The 24,124-nt window shown below is 46.8% G+C and overlaps 1 protein-coding gene across 4 annotated transcripts in view; it reads right to left on the bottom strand.

Moving 5' to 3' along the window:
• The window catches only part of PXMP2 (peroxisomal membrane protein 2), a 148,390-nt gene that overhangs the window by 71,876 nt on the left and 52,390 nt on the right, over positions 1 to 24,124 (bottom strand). For all 4 annotated transcript variants that reach the window (XM_085633544.1, XM_085633545.1, XM_085633541.1 and 1 more), the window contains exon 4: positions 23,210 to 23,372. In XM_085633544.1, coding sequence (XP_085489670.1) covers positions 23,210 to 23,372 — 163 coding nt within the window. The remainder of the gene's footprint in view (positions 1 to 23,209; positions 23,373 to 24,124) is intronic.

Genomic DNA, 24,124 nt, shown 5'->3' with positions numbered 1-24,124 from the left:
AAATATGTGCCAGGGGAAGACCCGGATGCCTTTCTGACTAATTTTGAAAGGGTAGCCCGAGCCTGTGGCTGGACCGAAGACAAGTTGCCTTTTTTTCTCGCTCCCCTGTTGTCGGCGAAAGCCCAGTCAGCATATCAAGTGGCTAATCCCACTCCTTATGCGGTTATCAAGGACATCATTCTTGAGCATCTAGGGCTGGATGCCGAGGCCTATCGTCTGAGGTTCAGGAGGGAAAAAGGGCGGGTCGGAGAAAATCCTAAGACTCTATATTTTCGATTGAAGATGGCTGCGGACAAGTGGTTAAAACCAGAGTCCAGTTCCAAGGAAGAAATCATGACACGAATATACTTAGAGCAGTTCTTGGACACCTTGCCCTACGGGACACAGAGATGGCTGAGACAACATTCTAACCTGTCCGTAGCCCAAACCATTGAGATGGCGACGCAATTCGGGCGGGCCCAACACCGATACTCCACTGGGGACACTGAAAAGCCCACCAAAGGCGGTCCTCTGCCTCGGGCAGAGCGAAAAGGCCAACGAGCGATTGAAGGGGGGCGTCCCAAACCTGGCCGCATGGACCCACCTGTGTTCCAAGGACCACAATGTTATGACTGTGGAGAGTGGGGCCACATTGCCCGTCTATGCCCCCGGAGACGCACAGAGGAGCCCATGGAGGTCAGGTACTTACCAAAGGCCGTGCTGTACTCGGCGGAGTTGGGGACCTTCTTTCATGTACGGGTAACAATAAACGGGGCCATGGTACAAGCCCTGTTAGATTCGGGCTGTAGACAGTCAGTAGTAAGGAAAACTCTAGTGCTTCCCCAACAATATCTCCCACATAAATCCGTCCACATTAGGTGTATCCATGGGGACGTGAAGCCCTACCCCCTGGCTTTGGTCCCGATAACGCCCGTGCAACATCCAACACAAAAGGTAAAGGTAGGGGTGGTCGATACATTACCTGAGGAGGTTATACTGGGGGTAGACAATCCAGGATTCTTATCCCTCTTTAGGGATGAAATAAGGGGAAGAGACGAGGCTAACACCCCGGCTTCGGCTATGGTCAGTCCCGATCCCTGGATTACGGACAGGAGTTTCTGTTTTGCTCAGTCCAATGACCGTACCCTTTTTAATGCGTGGGAACAGGCACACCAGAACCAAGCCCAGGAAGAAGACAGGTTTCCCCGGTTTACCATCCGCAATGACTTGTTATATAGGGGAGGGAAGGAAGGGGACCCACCCCAGCTATTGGTTCCCCAGCCCTTCAGGGACCAAGTTCTGTTCTTTTCGCACAGTCACCTGACCGCCGGCCATGTAGGAAAGGAAAAAGCCACCTCTAGTGTTTTAAGGCACTTCTATTGGCCGGGTGTTTATAGAGACATAGAACAATATTGCAACACCTGCGAAACCTGTCAAAAGAAAAGCGACTACCGCCCGCCTCCGGCACCCCTGAAGCCGATGCCCATCATAGGGGTCCCGTTCGAAAGAGTGGGCATGGACCTAATAGTCCCCCTTCCTCGTACCCGTAAAGGACACGTCCACGCCCTAGTGATAGTGGACTATGCCACTAGGTTCGTTGAGGCCTTCCCGTTACAAACTCCAAATACGAAAACCATTGCTGACAAGCTAATGGAACTGTTCGCCAGAGTCGGATTCCCAAAAGAAGTCATTACAGACCAAGGAACGCCATTTACTTCCGGATTGATGAAGGAGGTATGTCGCACCCTCGATATTGGCCAACTGCGCACCTCCGTCTATCACCCACAGACCGACGGACTCGTGGAGCGATATAACCGGACATTGAAAAATACGTTGAAAAAAATGTTAACCATTGAGGGAAGAGATTGGGACAAATTGCTTCCCCTAGCGCTGTATGTCATTCGGTCCCAAGTACAAAGCAGCCTTGGTTGCTCGGCTTTCGAACTCCTGTACGGCCGCCAACCAAGATCCCTAATGGAAATGACCAAAGATGCCTGGGAAACCGAAGAAAGACAAGACCATTGTACGTTATTGGAATATACCAGTCAGTTGAAATCCAAAATTGGCAAACTACGGGATCTGGCTTTCCTAAATTTAGAAAGAAGCCAGGAGAGACAGAGGAAGTATTACGACAAGGGAACAAAACTACGGAGACTACAGTCAGGAGACTGGGCGCTGATCCTCCTACCCTCCTCTAGTAGCAAATTCAAAAAGGAGTGGCAGGGACCCTTTCCAGTGAGGTATAAAATCGGGGACACCACTTACGGCATGGCATACAAGTCTCTCCAAAGAAGATTCAAAGCTACCACATAAACATGCTAAAAAAATGGATCGGCCCACCACCCCGAGCAGCACACTTTTTAATACCCACCAACAACACGCCGCAGACGACAATAGAAGAATTAGTGGTGAATCCGGAGCTCACCGAGGATCAGAAAAAGGACTTGAAGGAGACCCTGACGCCTTTCTCGGCCGTGTTCTCCAATAACCCCGGAAGGACTAATGTGATAGAGCATGGGATTGAAACGTTACCAGGCCGAATCATACGCCAGAAACCATATCGGATTCCTGCGGCTAGAAGACAGGCCATTCAAAAAGAAGTCACCGAGATGTTACAGTTAGGGGTGATAAGACCCTCCACCAGCGACTGGATGTCACCAATCGTAATGATTCCCAAACCCGATGGATCCACACGATTCTGTATGGATTTCCGAGCCTTAAACGAGATATCCACCTTCGACGCGTACCCCATTCCGAGGGTGGATGAACTCATAGAGAGGATAGGCGATGCCAGATATATCACGACCTTTGACTTGACCAAAGGCTACTGGCAAGTACCGTTGAAAGAAGCCGACCGTAAAAAGACCGCCTTTTCCACGGAGCAAGGGTTGTTCGAATTCACGGTCTCGCCCTTCGGCCTACATGGGGCTCCCGCGACTTTTCAGCGATTGATGAACACCATCCTTAACCCGTATCCTGCCTTTAGTTCAGCATATCTGGACGACATCGTGGTTTTCAGCTCGACATGGACAGAGCATTTACACCACGTGTCAATCATCCTAAACGCCTTACAACAGGCCGGCCTCCATGTGAACGCAAAAAAATCCAGGGTAGGGTTCCAACGGGTCCGGTATCTGGGGTATGTCCTCGGTGACGGCGTCATTGCTCCCCAGGTCGAAAAGATCAAGGCCATAACCGAGACCCCTTTTCCCTCTACAAAAACACAACTGAGAGGCTTCTTAGGCCTAATCGGTTATTACCGAAGGTTCCTGCCCCGATTCGCAGAAATCGCCTCTCCCTTAACAGACCTCCTCAGAAAAGACAGTCCCAACAAATGGTTAACTCGACCCAGCGAAGAGGCACTCCAGGCATTTCAGCAGTTAAAAACAGCCATAACCACCTCTCCTGTGCTGGTCTCCCCTGATTTCACTAAACCCTTTATTGTGGCCACAGATGCCTCGGATACGGGGATTGGGGCGGTATTGTCACAACTGGGGGAGGATGGGGCGGAACATCCCTTATTGTATGTGAGCAGAAAGCTGTTCCCCCGAGAGGTCAAATACCCCACCATAGAGCGCGAGTGTTTGGCCAATAAGTGGGCGATTGAGAAGCTCCATTACTACCTTGAAGGTAAGCCCTTCGTCTTGTACACGGACCACGCCCCCCTTAGGTGGATGTACAGGAACAAGAGCCAGAATCCCAGGATTCTGCAATGGTTTTTGTCCCTACAACCCTTCTCCTTTACGGTGCAACACAGGAAAGGCAGGGAAAATGGTAATGCGGACTTTCTGTCACGCTCCTTTTGTCTCCCCGAACGGGAGAATCCAAGGGGGGAGGTATGTGACAGTGCGGGACAGAAGGAGGCCTATGACTGTAACGAGTGGTGGACTCCGATACCGGTCTCACCCCCTCTTGTAACCCCACAGCAGGAGGAGTGGCTCCCCTTCGAGGAACAGAAGCTCTGGTCAGGCCCAGAAGGAGCTGGGTCCTTTAAGTGGAGCGGCTACGAGACACTGACCCCGCCCTCCCATGTCGTCACCAAGTGGGAGCAGCCAAAACAGGAAGAACCTCGCAGAGCGTCGGACGGCGTTTCCCGGAGGAGTGTTGGTGCGGAGGGAGAAGGAGGACGAGGAGAGGAGCGGATCGAAGGAGGACGAAGAGAGGATCGAAGGAGGACAAGGAGAGGACCGGAGCAAGGGAGGAGGAGGCGAGACGGACTACGGACGACCAGGAGGCCCGGGATCCCGTGCATCGCCCAGCCACGTTCCCCGGGGAGGAGCGTGGCTCGGTCAGGTACGTGACCGAGTAGCGGGCTGGTTAGGCAGAGAAGGGAGACCGCCTGTGTAGGAGAGCTTTTACCGTGTCCACTTCCTTTAGTAGGCACACTGCAAGTCACGACGTGGGGAGCGCTAAGGGGTCAAAGCACTGGTGATATCTTTAGGGGAGTTCCTCACACCCGGTCCTGGAGTTAGGGAGAGACTAAAGTAAACGGTCACCTGACATCGCATTTCTCTTTGTTTCTTCCGGCTGAGGACCACCGTTTCCCGGGGAGAGCCCACCCAGAGACGCCTTGGGGAGAGAAAGAGCCCGGACTGTCCCGAAAGGGAAAGGAGAGAAGAGAGCGCCAGCGAAGGAAGCCACGCGAACTGTAACAGACCGAGAACTGTGGCTGAACTTAGAACGAGAAAGCGATACTTGTCAATAAAACCCAGTTTAAAACATCGTTGTGTCCCGCCTGTCCCTGACACCCCGTTACAGTGAGATTTCACCTCTGAATAATGGAGAGAGTTGATATTTTAAAATTGCAACTCTGAATAATGGGCACATCAGAGAATGTAAGATTGTGTCTCTGAATAATGGCGATATCTGAGAATGTAAGATTGTGACTACGGATAATCGGTACATGTGAATGTAAGTATGATGGAAATATTTGAAAAAATGACTTTATTCTTGGTAGGTATTTCTGTATCTGGGAAGTGGAAAGGAAGGGTGAGTCTGTAACTGGGGTTGGGAGGCAGAGACTGTAATTGCTATGAAAAGAATAATATTTAATACATGAGGCTGTGAATGTGGCTCCTTGGGCAAAAGAAAGCTTTGACTGTAGTTACTAGCAGTAATGAAGTAGTGACTCAATGCTAGGTAAGGATTATGCGACTGGATATACTGGTGGAGTGAAACAATGACTAGCAATGTGCGATGGGGAAAATATGAAACCATTACAGAAGACACAGCAAACCACCTCATAAAATATAGGTGAAGGTGCACCCATTTCTGGTAGGATACATTATTTTAGTCAACGTAAGGGATTTCAGAGAATACGAATAGTGATTTCTTACTGCCCAGACAGTTTATGCCAACAATTCGAGGATATACATAAAACAACAACAGTGCAAACTTTACATATTTGAGAAATATTTTTTCATTAACAAGGTTATACTATGTCAAAATCTCGCCATTTTCCACCGTGCTATGTCTTACTGGGGCAATCAGTGCACTAGATGACATCGGTTACATTTATAAAAGGCATCAGAACTAGCAAGAACAAGGAATAATACAAATAAGAAGGAAAACAGGAGATGGTGATGGAGATGAGGAGCTGTGGGATGTGGTTTACGTAAAGGACAAACATTTTAACGTGGTTTGCATCATCTCTATGGTGCAGAATTTAGAAGATGCAGAAAAGAAAAATTATCAACAAGGAATTTGTGTTTTTCAAAATCTATAGCTTATCTTAAACAGAGGTTGATATGAAGATACCAAACTGATGCCATAGACAGGAAGCCATTACAGAGAGTTAAACTAGTGGATATCCATGGTTCTCCTGAGATTCATGTGTTCTTTTTTTAAAGTGGAGGAAAGCAGAAAGGATTTTGAGTGTTGAGTCTTGCGTATGCAAGGGTCTTCACCATCCAACTTGTGTATCATTTTACAGAGGCCGACTGGAATGGCAACCTCGGGTGCCTACCCTGCTTGTGGCATAGGAACACTATGGATAGGTAATTTGGTACATGGCAATGTGGGCACTGAGGATACGCTGAAGGGCTTAGACACTATAGACAATGGCATACTCTCTTGTTACCAAACAAGATTCAATGCGGATCGCTTAATGAAGATGACTAATGTAAACATGCAGGAAGCGCCAATGTGCATACACAATGGTTGGTTTGCCTGTCTGATGGTAATCCTCTAGCTCTAGAGGAAGCCTAAGAGAATGATCATCCATCTCTCATTATGATCTTAAGAGTCCAAATGGGTTGTGGAAGCAGGGTAATTACTGCTACACTTCTTGGCACTCTCAAAAGATCATGGTTATGTTTTAAACTCCAAACGGAACCACTGGAGGACATGGTGCGCCTGAATGGTCTCCATTCCATCAACATGTGGACAACACAGACATCTGCAACTGTCGTCCTTCAAGGACATCAGCACCTCAGCACCTCAAGCTGTGTCTCAAAGTAACTGAGATCTGGATGGCACATAATGAACGTAGAGTTTATTGGGTTGATACATTGAACCAGTATACCATTATAACATTCCAACTTTGTATCCAATACTAATGAGAAAATAGCATTTTAAAAAGAAAATGTATCCGATCAACTCTAATAGCACCTCACTTCCCCAGTCACTTCTAAAAAATGGAAACTTGGGGGGCAGAGCCGTCCTGGCTGGGGACAAGATGGCTGTCAAAAGAGTTACTCCTATATCCTTGTTGCCACAGCCATTACAAAGTCACCTGGTGACCGCTTGATGCAGTGAAAGTAGTGTAGATACTGGTGGTTGTCACTCTGGCACAGCTGCATCAGCACTCCTTTCCCTCTCTCATGATTGGACAACGGTGCTGTGCAGGTTGCACCAATGGTTTTGAGCAGCAGTGGAAATTCTGACCCATGCTCAGGGAGGTTCTTGGGTGCTAACAAGAGATATTATAACCAGAGGAGCCAGAGAAGCTGGAGAAGGAACAATATCTATCCAAGTACCTGCGGGCATATCCTATAAAAGATGGCGCCAAGAGGCCATGGCGGATAGGGGGAGATTTGCTGTGAGAGGTTTATGAAATTTTTAACGCGCACAGCTACTCAAAGAGTATCCCGGCGCGAACCTGTTGGGGGAAAGGTGGAAAGGACTACTAGATAAAAAGAAATGTCTTTAGTCTCTTCCTGAAGAGATTGGGGTCCTGAATGCTGCAGAGGTCCAAGGGAAGCAGGTTCCAGGCTGAAGCTGCCCTAAAAGCAAGAGAGCTCCCTCCAACTCTCTTAAGGATAAATCTCAGGACGTGGGCAAGAAGCTGCGTGGCTGAACGCAGCTGTCTGGGAGGAATATAAAACCTGAAGTGCTTTCTCAGGTAGGCAGGACCCTGTCCGTATAGAGCTGAGTGTGCCAGGACAAGGGATTTAAACTTAACCCTTTCTATCACAGATGGCCAGTGTAGATTGCACAGGTGTTGCCTTACGCTGGTCTTTATAGGGATATTGAGAAGAGTCCTGGCAGTGGCATTCTGGACTACCTCTAGTCTGCTCAAGAGATAACCCGGCAGGCCCAAATAAAGGTCATCAGTATAGTCAATGCGTGATGATAGAGCACGGGAGACCGTTTCCCTTATTGACCTAGGGAGAAAAGGTAAGAACTTTCTAAAGGATTTTAGTGTACCAAAGCAGTGACCTGTAAGCTTCTTGATCTGAGTAGAGAAGATCAGCTTCTCGTCAAACAATATTCCTAGGTTTTTGGTGGGTTGACCCTTAAAAGTTGGCAGAGGATATTCATCTGGCCAAAGCAATTTACGGAACTTAGGGGGGAAGCTCCCAAAAAGAAGGATCTCAGTTTTCTCCTCGTTGCACTTTAACTGTGCCGAGGAGAGCCATCGAAAGATGGCCGACAGACAGGATTTAGCTAATGAAGTAGAGGAATCATTTTTCTTCCATGTGAAGAGGAGCTGGGTGTCATCTGTATAAGCGATGATCTTGGCACCAAGCTCCTCAGCCATCTGTATCAGGGGAGTAACATAAATATTAAAAAGAAGGGGGCTCAAAGTAGACCCCTGAGGCACTCCTGTAGTCACGGTCTGGGGGGAGAAAGAGAGAGGAGAGATCCAGACTTGTTGCGTTCTGCCCTCCAGGAAGGACTTCAACCATCTCCAGGCACACCCCGAAATTCCATTTTCCAGGAGACGTCCAGAAGCAAGGAATGTGGCATAGTATTGAATGCCGCTGAGAGGTCCAACAGAATCAAGGCCGCCCTACCGCCCGAGTTCAGAATTTTCCGAATGGCTTCAGCATCTTCGACTAGAGCCGTCTCAGTGCTGTACGTGACTCTGAAGCAAGATTGAGACAGGTGGAGCAGACCGTGAAGCTCAACATAGTTGGACAGTTGTTTGTTTACCACTTTTTCACAGACTTTCCCCAAACCAGGAAGGAGAGAAATAGGGTGATAGCCAGAAGGGATAGAAGGATCCAGAGCAGGTTTTTTCAGTAGTGGCACAATGTTGCCCTGGTTCCAGGCTATAGGCACGGTGGCTTCAGAGAAAGACAGATTGATCAGTCTATTTACCACGGGATTGACCATCTCTGGAAGCAAGGACAGCAATCTAGCCAGACAAGGGTCTGTCGCTGATCCAGATTTAAGAGACTTGAGGACCATAAACAAGTCTAGCAGAGCAAGAAGTGTAAAAGTCACCAACGCAGGTAACTATGGCAAAGCTGGAGGCAGCCCGTTCCGGAGCATGTTACCTACAGAGAGGATATCTCTGATGTCGAAATTAGCTTGGAGAGCTTGAATCTTGTCAATGGAGAAACTACAGAGTTCTTCACACCATGCAGACGAGGCGGGATAAGTAGTAGCCTCTGTTCTGGGAGATAGGAAGCTTGGAACAATGTTAAAAACGTCCTTAGTATTATTCCTAGAGAGAGCAATGCGTTCAGCATAATTGAGGCTTTTTGCTTGTGTGATTGACGCATATTAGGCATTTTAAGCCTTCCTGAGGGCCATCCTAGCCATCGGGCAATATTCCTGTCTCCAACTGCGTTCTAATTTTTTGCACAGTTGCTTCTGGACTTTAAGAGCAGTTGAGAACTAAGGTTAAGAAGGGGAATCTCTGGTGCGCCTATGGTAAGTCGTCAGAGACAAACGCTCTACCGCCGGAGAGATCCAGCTAGTAAAGCTGTCAAGGGTTCCATTTAGGTCATTAAGGAGAGCTGGACGTGACTTAGCAAGAGCAAGACTGAAGGCGGAAGGATCTATTTTAACTGAGGATTTGCCCGGAGGTCATTGGCAGGGTGGACCCAATGTATGATTACTATGGATTTGCCAAAAGAAATAGATCACAAAATGATCGGACCAGGGCACAGGGAGAGGATCCTTGACTGAAATAGGGAAGTTAGAACAGATAGGATCAAGAAGGTGGCCACCACGATGGGTAGGGGAGCCAACCCATTGTTTGAGCTGGGCAAGACTCAGCGAGTCAAGGAACTCCTGAGTGTCTCCAGCTTCCCCGCAGTCCAGGTGAATATTAAAATCTCAGAGGAGTAAAAAGTGGGTGAAGCATAGTGCACAAGGGGTGATTAGTTCATCCAGGGCCTTGAGAAAAGGGCCTGCAGGACCGGGGTGTCTATATACCAAAGTGCCACCCAGAGAGAAATGAGGGGAGATGGTAATGCAAAGTCAAGGGCTCCTCCCTCCCAAATATCCAAATACTCACCACGGTGAAAAGTTCACTTTTCTCTAAACACAACACTAACTCCTCCCCCCCCTACCAGCTTTACGATCAGCACGCAAGATGTTATACCCCACCCAGGGATGGCGAACTCAATCACTGGGTTAGAGTACTCAGTGAACCAAGTCTCAGTTATAAACAGCATATCAAGAGGCTCGTCGGAGAGCAGATCAAAGATATCTTGTGAGTGTTTGCAAGCCGAATGAGCATTGATCACTGCCGCTGTGATTTATTGATTGACAGGATGGAGAGTGTTTTAACCCTTTGCACACTTTACGGGCCAAGATTTGCCCGACCCTTGTAAAACTTGCTAAGAATGGTGAGCATAGGACATCCTTCCAAATCCATGGGTCTGTGGATGATTTGTGATCGGATTACATTTTAGTGGTAAGCTTTATGGAAACTGTGAGCATGTCAGATTGCAGAAGATGTAAGGAAGACTTTTTTGCATCCCACATGAAGACCTCAAATAAATGGCAAAAAGAGAAGGAAAGTCATTGGCTGATGAGGGTGAACTTACGCTTGAAGAAAAAGCTCTCAGAGCTATAGAGGTGCGTTCAGAAGTTGCTCACAAGACAGCAGCAATTTATACTGTTGTGAAGGCACTAGAGGATAAGCTAGAGGGCATCCCTGGAGGTTATCACAGATGGAACGGAAGCAGGGTAAAGTGATAGAGAGGCTCCTGTTACCAGTGGTTTATGCCACCACGCAAGAGCTGATATCCTTCAAAGGCAACACAATGGTAGGGATATACTGCTGGACTCTGGGATAGAAAGTTGGATTGTCTGCAGAGCAGATTCCTTTTGCGGATCCTAAGGGTTCTTGTGATGATGCAGGCATTTCTTGCTGAAGTACCCAAACAATTGGTGAATTTGCTGGACATTGATGAGGAAACTGGACATCTGGTTCTCAGATCGGTGAGAATATTGGGCATCTGGTTCTCAGATCGGTGGAGATAGTGGACATCTGGTTCTCACATCGGTGTGTTGAATTACCTCCAGGAAAAGTCAGAGAATATTTTCAAAAGGCAGCAGCGTTTTACCCTCTCCCATTTGGACTCTGCTGCTATCTTACCTGGAGGCAGGGAATATGACTGGGACATTGGGCTATCGCGAGTGCTTGCCTGAGGATGTATCCAGGTCTCTGGTGGAAGGTTCTGGATGTAAAAGGGCCATTCCATGGGGAGAGGGAAAAGGAGTGTAAAGGAAGGGTTTAATGGTGGCTGTTCTTTCTGATCTGTGTAGACTCTTTCCCTCCTTTTTAGGCTCACTTGGACCACCTCTGATGCTTTAAGTAGTAAGTTGAAGGTGAAAGCCTATTTGACATACCTATATTTAATATACTGTGGTGAAGTAGTGGTGTTATAGTAATTTGTTTGATAAGTATTGAAGTTTAACTGATGATTTTTGTAAAGGCATCAATAAACAATTGTAAACATGGACACAAAAATGTAAACTTTGCAAAAAACTTTCAACCTGAACAGCAGAATGGTCACAAGCGTTGTGTATAAGCAGCAAGTTTGCAGTTTTCATGCATGCGCCCTAAACAACTGCCACTGCAAAGATTGCAGATTACTTACTGCTCATAGACCCAACTAGTTAGAAAGACCCCATTCATTAGCCTGGAAAACAATGGGCAGAATAAAAATAAGCGAATCACTGTCTCAAATGCATATGAAACACTTATTTCCTATACTCTTGCAAGGGTTTTGGAACACTTACATTTACACAAACTTTAGACATTAGAGGCCCTCGGGAGGCTCGAAGATAGCTTGAGACAAACAATTCATTGTCATTTTTGAAGAATTCCATAGTCACACTTACAGCTTAACTTTCTCAAAATAGACTCAGTGGGGGCAACTACTGCCTAATGCAGTTCAGATCGTCCTTAATCACACCCTCTGCTCTACCGCCGATTTTTTCAACCAACTCCCTAAAGCAGTGTGAAGCATATTCCACAAACAGTGAGGCAAGGACCCCTCTTGAAATGTCAAACATCCACAGTCAACCTTCCCTATAAAATTATGCATGCGCATGCCACCACAGACCAGCAGAGAGCAGAGGACATCTGCGGTTGTTGTGCCAATAGAACATCTACTTATTTCTTCTATGATAATATTCAGTGTATGTGCTGCTATCTCCCCAGCAGCCTTATAGTAATATTCTCTACCTCTTGCAGAAACTGGCCTTCTTTTGCGTTCCATATTTGCCTTTCCAGATACACAGTTAATGTCTTTCAGACTTGTGAAACCCACAAATTGTGATTACATATCAGAACACCAGCTAAGGCCTGCAGGAGATTTGTTTACCATCCAAGAGCCCGTTTAATTTACTCCACCCTTCTGGGCACTATAAAATTACACTCTTTCTAGGAGTTTCCCTGCTAGAGTAAACTGAATAGAATAGGACTATCACCATTGTTTTGCTCATGCTTAGTTCTAACTTTCACATGGTTTAAAAGCGGGATCAAGTGGTCCAATATTGCCAAATCAGACATTGCTATGAAGGCAAAGATGGAGTATGTCCTCGGTGGGTCTTATAATGTACCTGGTTGGGGCTTCAGGCGCTTGCACGATATAGTCCATCTTAAATTCGTACTAACCAAACAACATCATTCAGTTTCTTCTTAGATTTTACTTTGTTTTTAAAGGAAGTCACAAAGGCACACTCAATTCTGCTAATTCCAAGAAGTGTTGCCAGGGAACATTGTCCATCTTCTGCCACCTAATACTCTTAGTGCTTTGGTATTCTGATGTCTTGCCTACACTTATGCAATGCCGTTCAAGATTCACGAGTGGTGCACTTTCCAGAATAGAAATACCCAATTTATGATGCAGAAGACAATACGCCAGGATGTCACTTGGTTGGGTGCAAGTCTGGCCACTTACGTGTGGAAGGTACAGGCAGATACTATTGATTTTGAGAAATCTCTACAGCCTTTCAGATGACAGGCACGTGACTGACAGGCATTTATTCTACATGTATCACTGTCTCATACACTGGTGTTTTGCAAAAGTATTTTGCAGTCCAATTCATACCTATAGGAACGTTAAATATTTCTTTACTTTTGTTCGATTTCTTTCTTATGTTTATTGCTTTTAAGACGTGGATGTATCACTATACGTACGGGTTTGAACTATCTTCAGTCGTGCAAGCACCACTCCTAAAGAATGGTCGAAAAGAATACAAATGAACCCCCCCTTAAATCCTGATGGAACCAAGATGACCAACTATTTCAATATTAGTACACCTGTTAACAAAACAATATTACAACTTCTAAGGAGGTAAGAATAATTGTTGATCTTGAAAAAAACAACCCCACTTTTTCAAAAGAGCTAGGATAAACTTCCAAAGTGTTGATATGTTTCCAGGATATCAGCTTTCCTATTTTGACCACCTGCCTTTCATGTTACAACAGGGAAAAAACCGCTGAATAATAATCCTCACTTTCCCCAAAACCTTTTATGGGGACCTCAAGATGATGTCTCCATGAACTAAACCCCCATTTAATACAGACCATGCCACGGAGCACAGAGGTAGACCATTCCAGTACAGATTAATGCTAAACCTGTGTATATACATCCACACCTTAGATGTTTAAATTGTGAGACGTGCAGGGAACCCTCGAAGAGAGGCAGAGTCTTCAACCAGATTTATTGTACTGGCTAAAGGAACAACACCCAGGGGCTGAAATCCTCCCTGCCAGGCAAAAAACACTGTGCTACTAACCAGGCCTAATATATGCCACATATGCACTACAAACTCAAAGTCCAGCAGTGAGAAAACAGCCTAAAACGCCTAACAACTCACTGAATATTGGATCTGGCTGACAGGCAACCATCAAACAATAAAGCCCCTGGGTTTATTCTAACTAAATAAAAGCATCTGTGAAGTCTTTCTCACAATTTAATATTGCATGATTTCTTCCATCAGAAATCTCAAAGCAGGTATAAAGCAGCACAGTGCCCACAGGGCACTGCCAGGGAAAACCGGACTAACTTGATAAGAATCAAGTTTTCACATTACAAACCAAAAATGCCTTTCGAGCCTTTCCTTTTTATAGGGCATGATAATTATGACTGCATTCTTAGCATGTTCCTACCTGCTCACCGTTGTACTGAGCTTACCCACGCGCAGCACTAGAAATTGTACGTACATGTTCAATGCATTTTTTAAAAACTCATCTTTTGTCACCCAACTCCGTTCACAAAGGACATCTGTTCCAATTCCTATTCTACTTTATCGTCCAACTCACTAACATGAAAGTGTAAGAAACAATCTATTGTTTCATATAGGGTACATACTTCACCCTGTAGATTCTTCCAACATAGCGGTCACCCATCTGCAAAGCCACATGGAGATGCTGTCCAAAACATTGCTTACGATCAGCAAGAATAGCAATTTTGATCCCGAAAACAAGCTCCCAAGCTTCTTAATCACCTGCTACCTTCCCAAGGACTCCCCCTCTCCCAAAGAGTGGGCAAGCCACCACAATATGCCGAAAGGTTGAGCAAAGAAACCTTTGAGAAAAGGTGCTCTACGAGGAGCTCTTCTGAAAGAAGATCTCATGCAATGGAATTTCACCTGCAGCCATGCATTATAGAAGAATACACCACTGAAAGTGATCAGTTTACCGCATTCCTGTTACTCTTGTGACCACTTGGTAGCCCTACAAGCCTTAAGGACTGTTGAAAATATCTTCACTGGTCACACCAAACTGAAGCACTGGTGAGGGAATGCAGGAGTCCAGGGTCGAACGAATACTGACCTGACCACTGCATCTCTTCTGCTTATTATAATCCAGTTCCCCTCTGAAAAACAACATGAATGGGTTTGAAGGGTACTGCTGGACGGCCTTACAAGTCGCCACATTTGCTCCAGTAGGCCTAGCAGCTTTTGGGATGATATCCTCTCTCCACACATGTCGTGGTGTTGGCAGTGGCCCAGGGGCCTCCAATGAAGAGGGAACGGTTGTGCACGAGTAGTCTTCAATGGAGATAACTCTGTCCCCGGTGCACAGATCAGCCCAAGATTTTCATGCTTTAGCTTCTTGTGGTGGTCTCTACCCACCAGTATAACCTTCCAAGGGCCTTCACATTCCCAGCATTGGCTGTTTTCAGTTCTCAGTCGTTCCTGCACAGCTGGGCTCTGCTTTTCTGGAAAGCATCCTCCTGCAGGGCACACTTGCAGCACCCTCTCTCCACAGCAAGCATAGCCTCTTCTCTCAACGCAGAATCAGCTCCTACAGCAGGAATAAGTTCAAAGTCACTTAAAGACAAGATATGTATCTGGAGGATGCACTCTGGCAATCTCCTTCCTCCAGCAGGCAGTTCCCTAGTTTCTCGAGGCAGTTTGCACTCTTTTTGCAGGGACCTTGCACATCTAGAAGGAAGCCAGCAATGTGCAATGCTAACTCTGGTATCATATAATTCCCACACACTGCGCAGGCGTGCAGGGTGGTTAGTGGCAATCTGGCTGAGAATTCAAACCACTATTTATCCTAGTCCTGCGGACAACAAAGGGTCAGAGATCCATCTCTAGAGTTGGTATCAGGTACTTTCTGACATTTTGTTTGTTAGCCCAACTCAGGCTAGTCTAAAACCTCTTATCATTTAATGTTCAGCAGTGAACATTAAAAAGGGGTAACATTAAAAGGGGTGAGTCTGGCTGTTCCTTGACAAGGGAATATGAACAAAGGGCACAAAAGTGGGAAAGGCCTTGCTGCTCAACTATTACACAAACGGTCTAGAATAACACTTAGGCACTTGTCTTTTTCTGTCCTTTTACAAGAGTTTGGCCCACTTCAATCAACTTAAAAAATGTTTAACAATTTACATCACTGGGAGCGTGGCTTGGCGCCAGCTAAGATGGAAGTGTACCGAATAAGCTCCACGGCAGCCCCCCCGCACCTCCTTCAAAAATCCAACCGAATTCGCCCTGCTCTGTCCACCACAGTGGAGTGGGGGTACCGTAGAGAGAGCAGATGCCGGAAAGATGTCGGCGACGGGGTGGCCATGCCCAGAAGAGATCAAAGTGATGGGGGGCCAACGCCGGCGCGAGACGTCGTCAGAGACGTGTTCCACAGTGCCACAAGATAGGACGAGCTGCGACTGCTGGGGGCGAGTGACCCAGGCATGGAGTGGGGTCGAGCAGGATTCACGAACCCGCTGAGGCCTCTGGGGATACTCCTCGCCCCCCCCCCCCCCCCCACACCTCCTGCGCTGCCCGCTTGTGAGTGCGGGCAGGGCGTACGGGCACTGAGAGGAGAGACACGACGGGGACAGCGAGCAGCTGTCGAGCCTCCCGGGGGAAGCAGGTAGAAGAGACTGCGCAGAAGGTTCCTGCAATGGAGCCTGGGGCACGATAGTGGAGACCTGCTCCCCGGGGCAATATCCTGGAGACACCAAGTCGTATTGAAAAGTAAACAATCTGAAAATAAACACGGCTAAAACAAAGGTGATGATAATTTCCCGACAAAGAGGAGAGGCTTATGGCATGCTGACGGTAAACCCATTGAGATAGTTACAGCATAATGGTACTTGAGAGTATGGATCGACCATAAGGAAAGGCAGTCCACTCACATCACAGCAATGCAAGGTATCGCACAATCACTAGAGGGGGCCTTCTGCAGAGCAAGGAAAGCCGTGAGTTCACCTGATCTTACTCCCCTAATTCGAGCAATGGGGGTAAAATTCGTACAGTTAGTGGCCCATGGCGCAATAGCTTTTAAAGATAAAATGTCACCATGGCTGGACAGAGCTCAGTCAGTTTGCTTCTGTAGTGTATTTATTTTAACAACTTCTACCTCCCATGCGCAACTCTGCATAGAATTCAATCTGACATCTCAAAAGTGGATACTAAAAGCCAGGTTCATAGCCTTCTGTCAAAAAGCCAAACAAGCACGGGAGAACTCGCTAAAGAAGTACATCTGGTTAATGATAAGCAATCCAGGATCAACCTAGCAGGAATTTTAAGTATTGGAAGCTCATGAAATATGGTCTGCCCCCCATACCCATACCTGCAGCAGCAAAATTCTTAACAAAACAAGCAAAGATAATGTCGGCTGACAATGACGCTCTAACCTTGAAAAATCTAAGTCAGGGAAGCTGGGCTTCAAAACTATATAACAACGGGGGCCTGCCATACTACCTGTCCTCTTCCTTAAAGCCAATAATGAAGCATCAACTAAGGAGGCTACAGTTTAGCTTGATTCCACTAATGGCATACAAGTACGACCAAGGGTATAAAGAAATCGCAGCCACACAATGCCGAGCATGTGGGGGAGAAGAGGAATCATTAATCCATATATTGTGCATCTGTGAGAAATTGCACCCCTTGAGAATCTACTGGCAGCTATTCATAATCTTGGAACAACCCTCAAAACAAAATAAAGTCACAATAGAGATGAATCTCCTTAGAGCGGACATGAATAATACCTCAGAGAAGGTCACAGTGGCAGAATCAAACATTACTGACCTCCAGTCGGCCACTCGGAAACTGGTGGATCAAGTACAACGCCTAACTCACCAACAAAAGATAATGGCTGTGAAACTCTAGGACTAGGAAGGCTGGGCGCTCAGGAACAACATAAGAGTGGAGGGCCCATCCATGGACCTTTTTATGGAAGACCTCAAACTGAACAACCTAAAACCAAAATGCCTGTTAAACTTTTTCTCAGTTGAGAGGGCACAGAGCGCCAGTCTCGCCGCCGAGGCCGGGGTCCCCACCAAGAACAATCATTGCTGGAATTCTAAACTACCGAGATTGAGACGCTATACTACAAGCTGCTCACCTGAAAGGAGAATTACCCTATGAAAATGCACTCATACGGCACTTCCCTGATTTCACTCTCATAGTACAGCGACAACGACGCACATTTGACGAGGCTAAGCGTGCACTAAGGGCCGCAGGCCTCAAATATTTGATGCTGTTTCCGGCAAAGCTCAGGGTGTTAGACAATGGCATGTTATTGTACTTTACAGAGCCTAAGGAGGTATGGGAGTGGCCTGAAAGCAGACTGGGAAGCAAGCAACAGCGGCATCAAGTGTGGCACGGAAGCAGTCAGGAGGATGGGGATGCTTCGTACGGAATACAGAATACAGCTTTGAGTGGGGATCCCTTCCTGGAGCCTAACCCTAAGAGCCAGGCCCGTTGAACGCTGCCAACACAAGTCACAGTTGAGAAAAGGGTCCTGGCTGACTTCAGGGCAGGATAAACTGAAAACTGTGCTATTAACTCCTCCATATCCGAAGGTTTCGTAAGTGTATCGATGCCCATCTGCAATGGTGGAGAGGATTGAACACTGAAAACTAGATTAGTCTGACAAGAAAGGGTGAAGTGTGGAAAATAAAATAACTATGCAGGGCATAACAGTATGCTATTGTAACAAACCTCGCCCTAAGAGCTAATCTGACAAGGTAATCAAGCTACACGAAGAGTCGAAGGATGCTGATATGCAAGCTCACAAAAAAGATGCTTGTACTCAAAAACAAGAGAAGCTTGATAGTCATTTAGAGAGGAGCTGCGCTGCCTGTTGAAGACGGCCTGGGAGGTCATACACATAGGGGAGAAGGAAATGGGACCATCCAGACAAGTAGACTTTCGATGGACTCAAGGATATTTATAGGCCGGACTATGAACCAGTAATGAGAACCACACAGGAAGTGGGACACATCGACAATAGATGAGTGATGCCAACAATACATTCCAGGATGACTCCAATGGCACAACTCAAGGTGTAGCCTCTTCCGATATACAGATAAAGATAGTGAATGCTGTTGGGATGCCTCCTACCGCCCAGCTACTGTTAATTGACTTGAGAGGACAGAATGGTTCATTTCATAAGGCGAACAGACACTGCTGAGACTACGATATGAAGAGGACGTTGTCCCACAACAAACTGTGCACCCAAGAGTAACAAGGACTCTTGACAGGGAAATGCCCAACAAATTGAGTTTGAAGTGTTCCTGTGCAGAAATAGGCAGAAAGGTTCCAGTTGCCCCACGGGTGGATACCAAGTAAGTGGTCTTCATGTGCACATATGCTAGAGCTCTGAAGAAGGTGATCATCCATGCCTGAAACAGTTGTCAAGATCAACCTCTAGACATCAGCGGCCTGCTGGCAAAAAAACTGGAGTTGGTAAGCAGGTAAAATACACCACTGCACCGATTGATCCATGTTGGACTTGGCCCTTCTGGCAAGTTCACCCCTAGAACTTTTTGCATTTATCCTAGTCTTTTCCCTATGGTGTATTAATGGATTTAGGCCTCTAGGCGCTTTCACACTGTGTCCCAGTGGAAAGTGCGTGCGCTCTGTGTATGTTTAGTGAGACTGACCTGCCCTCCCATAGGAATGCATGGGGGATCTGAGTGACCGTGTTAAGTCCTGATGTGAGAGGAGTGAAGGGTCGAGTTTGGTATGTGCGAACTCGTGAGAGTGAATGCTGCGCAGTGATGTGTGCGGCGTTACTGTGACTAGTATAGAAGTGCCACTTCTAGACGCTGGCATAAATGTGCAGTGACTGTCTGGCTTGCGATTGGCTGGTGTGTCTGGCTCCAGGAGTCAGGATGGGTCTGCCCCGGTGGTGAATGGAGAGAACTGCATGTTGATGGCAGGGAGGAGTACACCTGGGACCTGAATAGGGCTGGGCTTTCCACACACAATGCTGGCTCCACCCCCTGTGGTGCGTCTAATGTCCCTGGCCTGTCCTGTGAATAGGGAGAGGGGCTGAGCAAAACAAAGTGCTCAGGAACCAGTTGCATCTGGTTCGCCCCTTCCCTGCACCTTTGGAGACAAAGGAATCTGTGTATAAAAGAGGGGCTGTGACCCCATGAAAATGTTCTTGTTCTTGTGTTCTGACTTGAATCTACCAGGGGCGTGCTGCTGCTGGGGCCCAGGGGAAGGCTTGCCTCCCTGGGCCCTGCCCAGCCCCTGGATGCCCTGGATGCTGGAGGACTTTTCTTTGCTGGGAGCTTGGTGCTCCATTTCTTTTTCCCCAAGGAACTTAACCCTAGCACCTGGTGCGTGCTTTGCTGTATTCTTAAGAGCACCTGGCTCTTTCTGCGCACTGGGAGCGCTCTACATGGATTCCCCTGGGGCGCTGAAGCTTCGCTGCCCCAGGGCCGTACATCGCTGCTGGGGGGAATCCCCAGCGTAGGGATTCCCCCATGGTGCCTTTAATAGTGGGTGCCCACCCCACATGGCCGCCTATTTTTATATTTTAATAAGCAGGAGCCCACCCTGCTTTTATATCGAAATTCGGAGGGAGCCGACCCCTCTTGTGCTGCAACGAGGAAAGAAAAAATCTGACTGCAATCCGCGGCCCGCCTGGTTCTGGGCTGGGCCTGCAGGACGGAAGCGGGAAGGAAATGCGGCCGGAAGGAGGGCTGCGTGTCAAAAGGAGGATGGGAGCCTACCCCGCCTCCACAAGCCCTTAGGAGAAGTCCCAGGTCCCAGGAGGGGGCCCGGGTGAAGAGAAACGGCGATTGAGGCTGCCGACGGCAGCGCGGGGTTCCCTGGAAGTGAAGGGAAGCCTCGCGCCATGACAGAAGTGCTGCGGGTCCCGTGCAGGCCGCCAAGTCCAGAGGAGACCCAGGGCAACGACCGGAGGAGTCCTGCCTCCGCCCCCCAGCCGGTGAGTGGTGCGAGTGAGTCCGGGTGGGGAGAGGCAGAGTAAGAGCGGCCCCGCCTGGCAGCGGGCCGCTCCAACGGGGGCATGTTTATTTTAAGAGCCCCGTGGCTCCAACGTGGGCACAATGACTTCCAGAGCCTACGTGGCTCCAACGAAGGGCGCGTGTATGTTTTCAGAGCCCAGGTGGCTCCAGCGTGTTGGCATTGTTAGTTTGGGAGCCCGTGCGCTCCACGGGTGCATAATGGTTCTAAGAGCCTACGTGGCTCCAACGTTTTGGGGGCATATTTCCTTCTAAAAGCGCCAGTGCGCTCCACAGTACTGGGGGACATGTTGTTTGTAGAGCCTAGGTGGCTCCAACGTTTTGGCATTATTTCAAGGGCCATTGAGAGCCCCTGCCTCATGTGACTTCCCAGCTGCGCAGCACTTACTGCCAGCTGCAGCGTTTAGCCCTGTTCTTGTCCCCAGCTGCCCAGCAAGTAGTGGGCAGCTGCTACGTTTAGGTTCTGGCGCAACCTTGACCCCAATGTGGTTGAAGTACTATTGTGTTTTAATGCTTATGGTGTTAGGAAATGTACTGTGTGTAGTATGTTTTGCGCACCCTGTGTTAATGGTTATGGTGTTAGGGAATGTACCGTGTGTAGTATGTTTTGCGCGCCCTGGGTTAATGCTTATGGTGTTAGGAAATGTACTGTGTGTAGTATGTTTTGCGCACCCTGTGTTAATGCTTATGGTGTTAGGGAATGTACCGTGTGTAGTATGTTTTGCGCACCCTGTGTTTTATACCTCTAGATATGATTCCTGCATAGGAGGTTGTTTTACCTGTTTAGGTTTATGTTAGGGAGATTATACTTCCCTGTGTGATGTACGCCCCTAGTGTAATTATACTTAGGTGGTAGGGTCTAATGCGTTAGACTTATGAGAAATTGCATAATGTGTTTATGCCCCTGTGATGGAGGCAGGATAGGTTTTATACCCGATTCTATTATGATAATGCTGAGGTCATTATTGCGCCAGTAGTTACTGGTTGTGCTCTACCGTTATAATTTGTGTTACAGTTGGTATATGTTCTACATGTACAATTGGTGATTTGTGCTAATTCTGACATTGGTCCATGTGGCCCTGTCCTTTGTAAATAGTCCCCAGTAAAATTCTGCCCAGTGCCAGTTGGCACCGTGTAAATTATGTGATTATCATCTAATGTGTTTATTATAATACAAAGGCTATTTTTATATATAACCTTGTGTGGAGTTTCTTTTGTGGTAGGCCTAGGGTGTTGTTGCTGTGTGCGCGCGCAAACGCTTTACACATTGCCTCCGGGATAAGCCTGATTGCTCGTGCCAAGCTACCAAGGGGGTGAGCAGGGGTTATCTTTGGCGTGTAACTCCCCAGCTCTGACTAGAGTGGTGGTTTCAGCCTGGCTTTGGCGCAAGCCCTAGCCAACCAGAAATCCCATTTCTAACAATCCAGATAAATTAAAAGGTTGGGCCCCTATTTCTTATGTACAATAACGTTACCATGAAAGGACAAGTGTTATTCTATAATGTTGAAACATACGCATAATGGTACAACTTGTAACCCAATATGGTTTTCCTTACTTTGACTGCACTGCAAAATCTTATGCACTCAGTACAAATATAAGTTCTCACATGGATGTAAACTGTAAAATTTTAATAAAAAACAACGCAAAAAAAAAAAAAAGGTTGGGCCCCAGAGGGCAGATTGTTTCCTGGGCAACAACACAAACTGTGCACTCTTGGGTGAGAAAAAACAGACTAAAAACGGACCCCAAGCTCGAGAATATGACGGGAAAAGAAGCAGAAGCAGTGGCTGCAGGGCAGTGCTTCGAAGATCCCTTCATATAAGAAGTCACCACATTTGTGGGCTCCTATGTGGCCTTGGAGAAAGTCCATTGTTCTCTAAACAAGTTACTGACCAGGACGTTTTTTAGGAGGCTTGGACAATAAAGGGACTAGCCATGTTACTGCATCAAACAATCGGTGGGGAACCAGATACCCAAAATAGTGTCAGGAGAGATGCCATGCATCTTGAAAAAGAATTGGTGATTTTCTGAACAGAGATAAAGTCTATATTCTATTATTAAAGTATCTGAGGCAAATATGAATCCCTCCCGTCAGAAATATATAAGCTAATCTGATTGGTGAGTATCTAAGGTTTGTAAAAAGAAGATTTCTTACGATTATTCCAAAAATGTCTTTTGGATTGCATCACCAACTGTGATATATTGTTACACTGATGTATATGCCATTTTTGGTAACTTTATTTTTCTGGCGCAACCCAATATAATATTTGGTTTTGGTTGGAGGAGACATCTAGAAGACTGGGTTTACGTCAATATAGAATATAATATATATAATTAGCAGAGAGAAGTGAAAAGGCAAAAGAAAATACAGACAGTGAATGGGGTGGCTGCAAATGGGTATTAAAAAAACATGATTGGTAGGGGCAGGGAAGCAACATAGTGACTGAAGGAGGCAGGGAAGCAACAGAGAATGAAAGAGAATGGGATAAAGCAGCACAAGGGAGAGAGAGAGCAAGAAAATACATGCAATCCCATGGAATGCTTAAGGAAAAAGAATAAAGTAGCTCCCTGAATACAAGCAAGGCCAGCTGTGGAAGGATACAAGTAAGCCAATCAGAACACTCAGACCAAAATGTTCCTGAGATTCACATACACATGAACAGGTGGAAAATATGTTAAATTCGGAGCAGGAAAGGGGAGATAGACAACAAAGCCATCTTATAATGAGCAAGGGTTTGACTCAAACCCCACTATATATTTATGTAAATTAAAAACAACAGGACTGGCCAGCTAAAGCGGTCTGTAACCAAGACCTAAAAGTGAAGCACATTCAGAATCGCAGTGTTTTGACTCACCTCAAGAAAGTTCATAACCACGAAGAAGAGAAGAAGGAAAGCAGGAGCAAATATCAAACGGTCCAACATGAGCCTCTGGAGGACAGCGAAAGGTACGGTGGGTGGGATAAGGTGTTCCATGTATAAGTAGAAGTAATGGCTCAGAGGCCCTGTTAAGAAAAACCTAAGAAACAAATCAGGAAAATGGTGACAGCTTTATTACAGCACTTTTATACAGAGAATGCAGGGTGCGCTCTTCAGTTTAGCTCAGAAATACTCATGTGCAGCAGAAAACTACAACTTCTTTATGGAATGGCATTTCTTGTTAAAATACAGTTTACAAGTTGTGATGGATGCATGAATACTACAGTGTGAAATGTCAGACAGAGGAAGGGGCTCTGATGCAGACTAGCCAGAGACTGGCTTAGGTATAGGATGAACAGATATAAGCTCTGTAACATGCGAATCAACAGGGAGACGAGCTGGGACATTTGATGGCCCAAGAGAAGGACTATGACCTACAATAGAAGAAGGAGGCGCTTGTCAATAAGAATAACGGGGAGTGGCTGTGAAAGTGTATGAGTCTACATTAACAGAGGGAAGGGCTACTAAATATGATAGAAATAACTTGGGTCTCTGTCATGGGATGGACAGCTGGAAGGGCTATTACACACTATAGACCTAAGAAGAGCTCCATCATGGAATAGACAGAGAAAATGGTTCTGAAATAGGAAACGAAAAATGATTTCTAGTTTGGAATGGACAGAAATGCAGCCTCTGCCACAGACATCGCAAAGAATGTCTGAGAAGAGACAGACAGAAAGGTATTGCTAATCACTGACAGAGGAGGCTGTGTTGACTGACCTATGAAGGTGTTCATTGACAACCATAAACACTAGCAGTGCTCCTGAGAAGTGAGGTGCATATGGTGGTCAA

Source organism: Triturus cristatus, chromosome 11 (assembly GCF_964204655.1).
Source record: "Triturus cristatus chromosome 11, aTriCri1.1, whole genome shotgun sequence".
NCBI lineage: Eukaryota > Metazoa > Chordata > Amphibia > Caudata > Salamandridae > Triturus > Triturus cristatus.
Note: the sequence above shows the minus strand (reverse complement) of the source record. Positions and strands in the feature narration are given on the sequence as shown.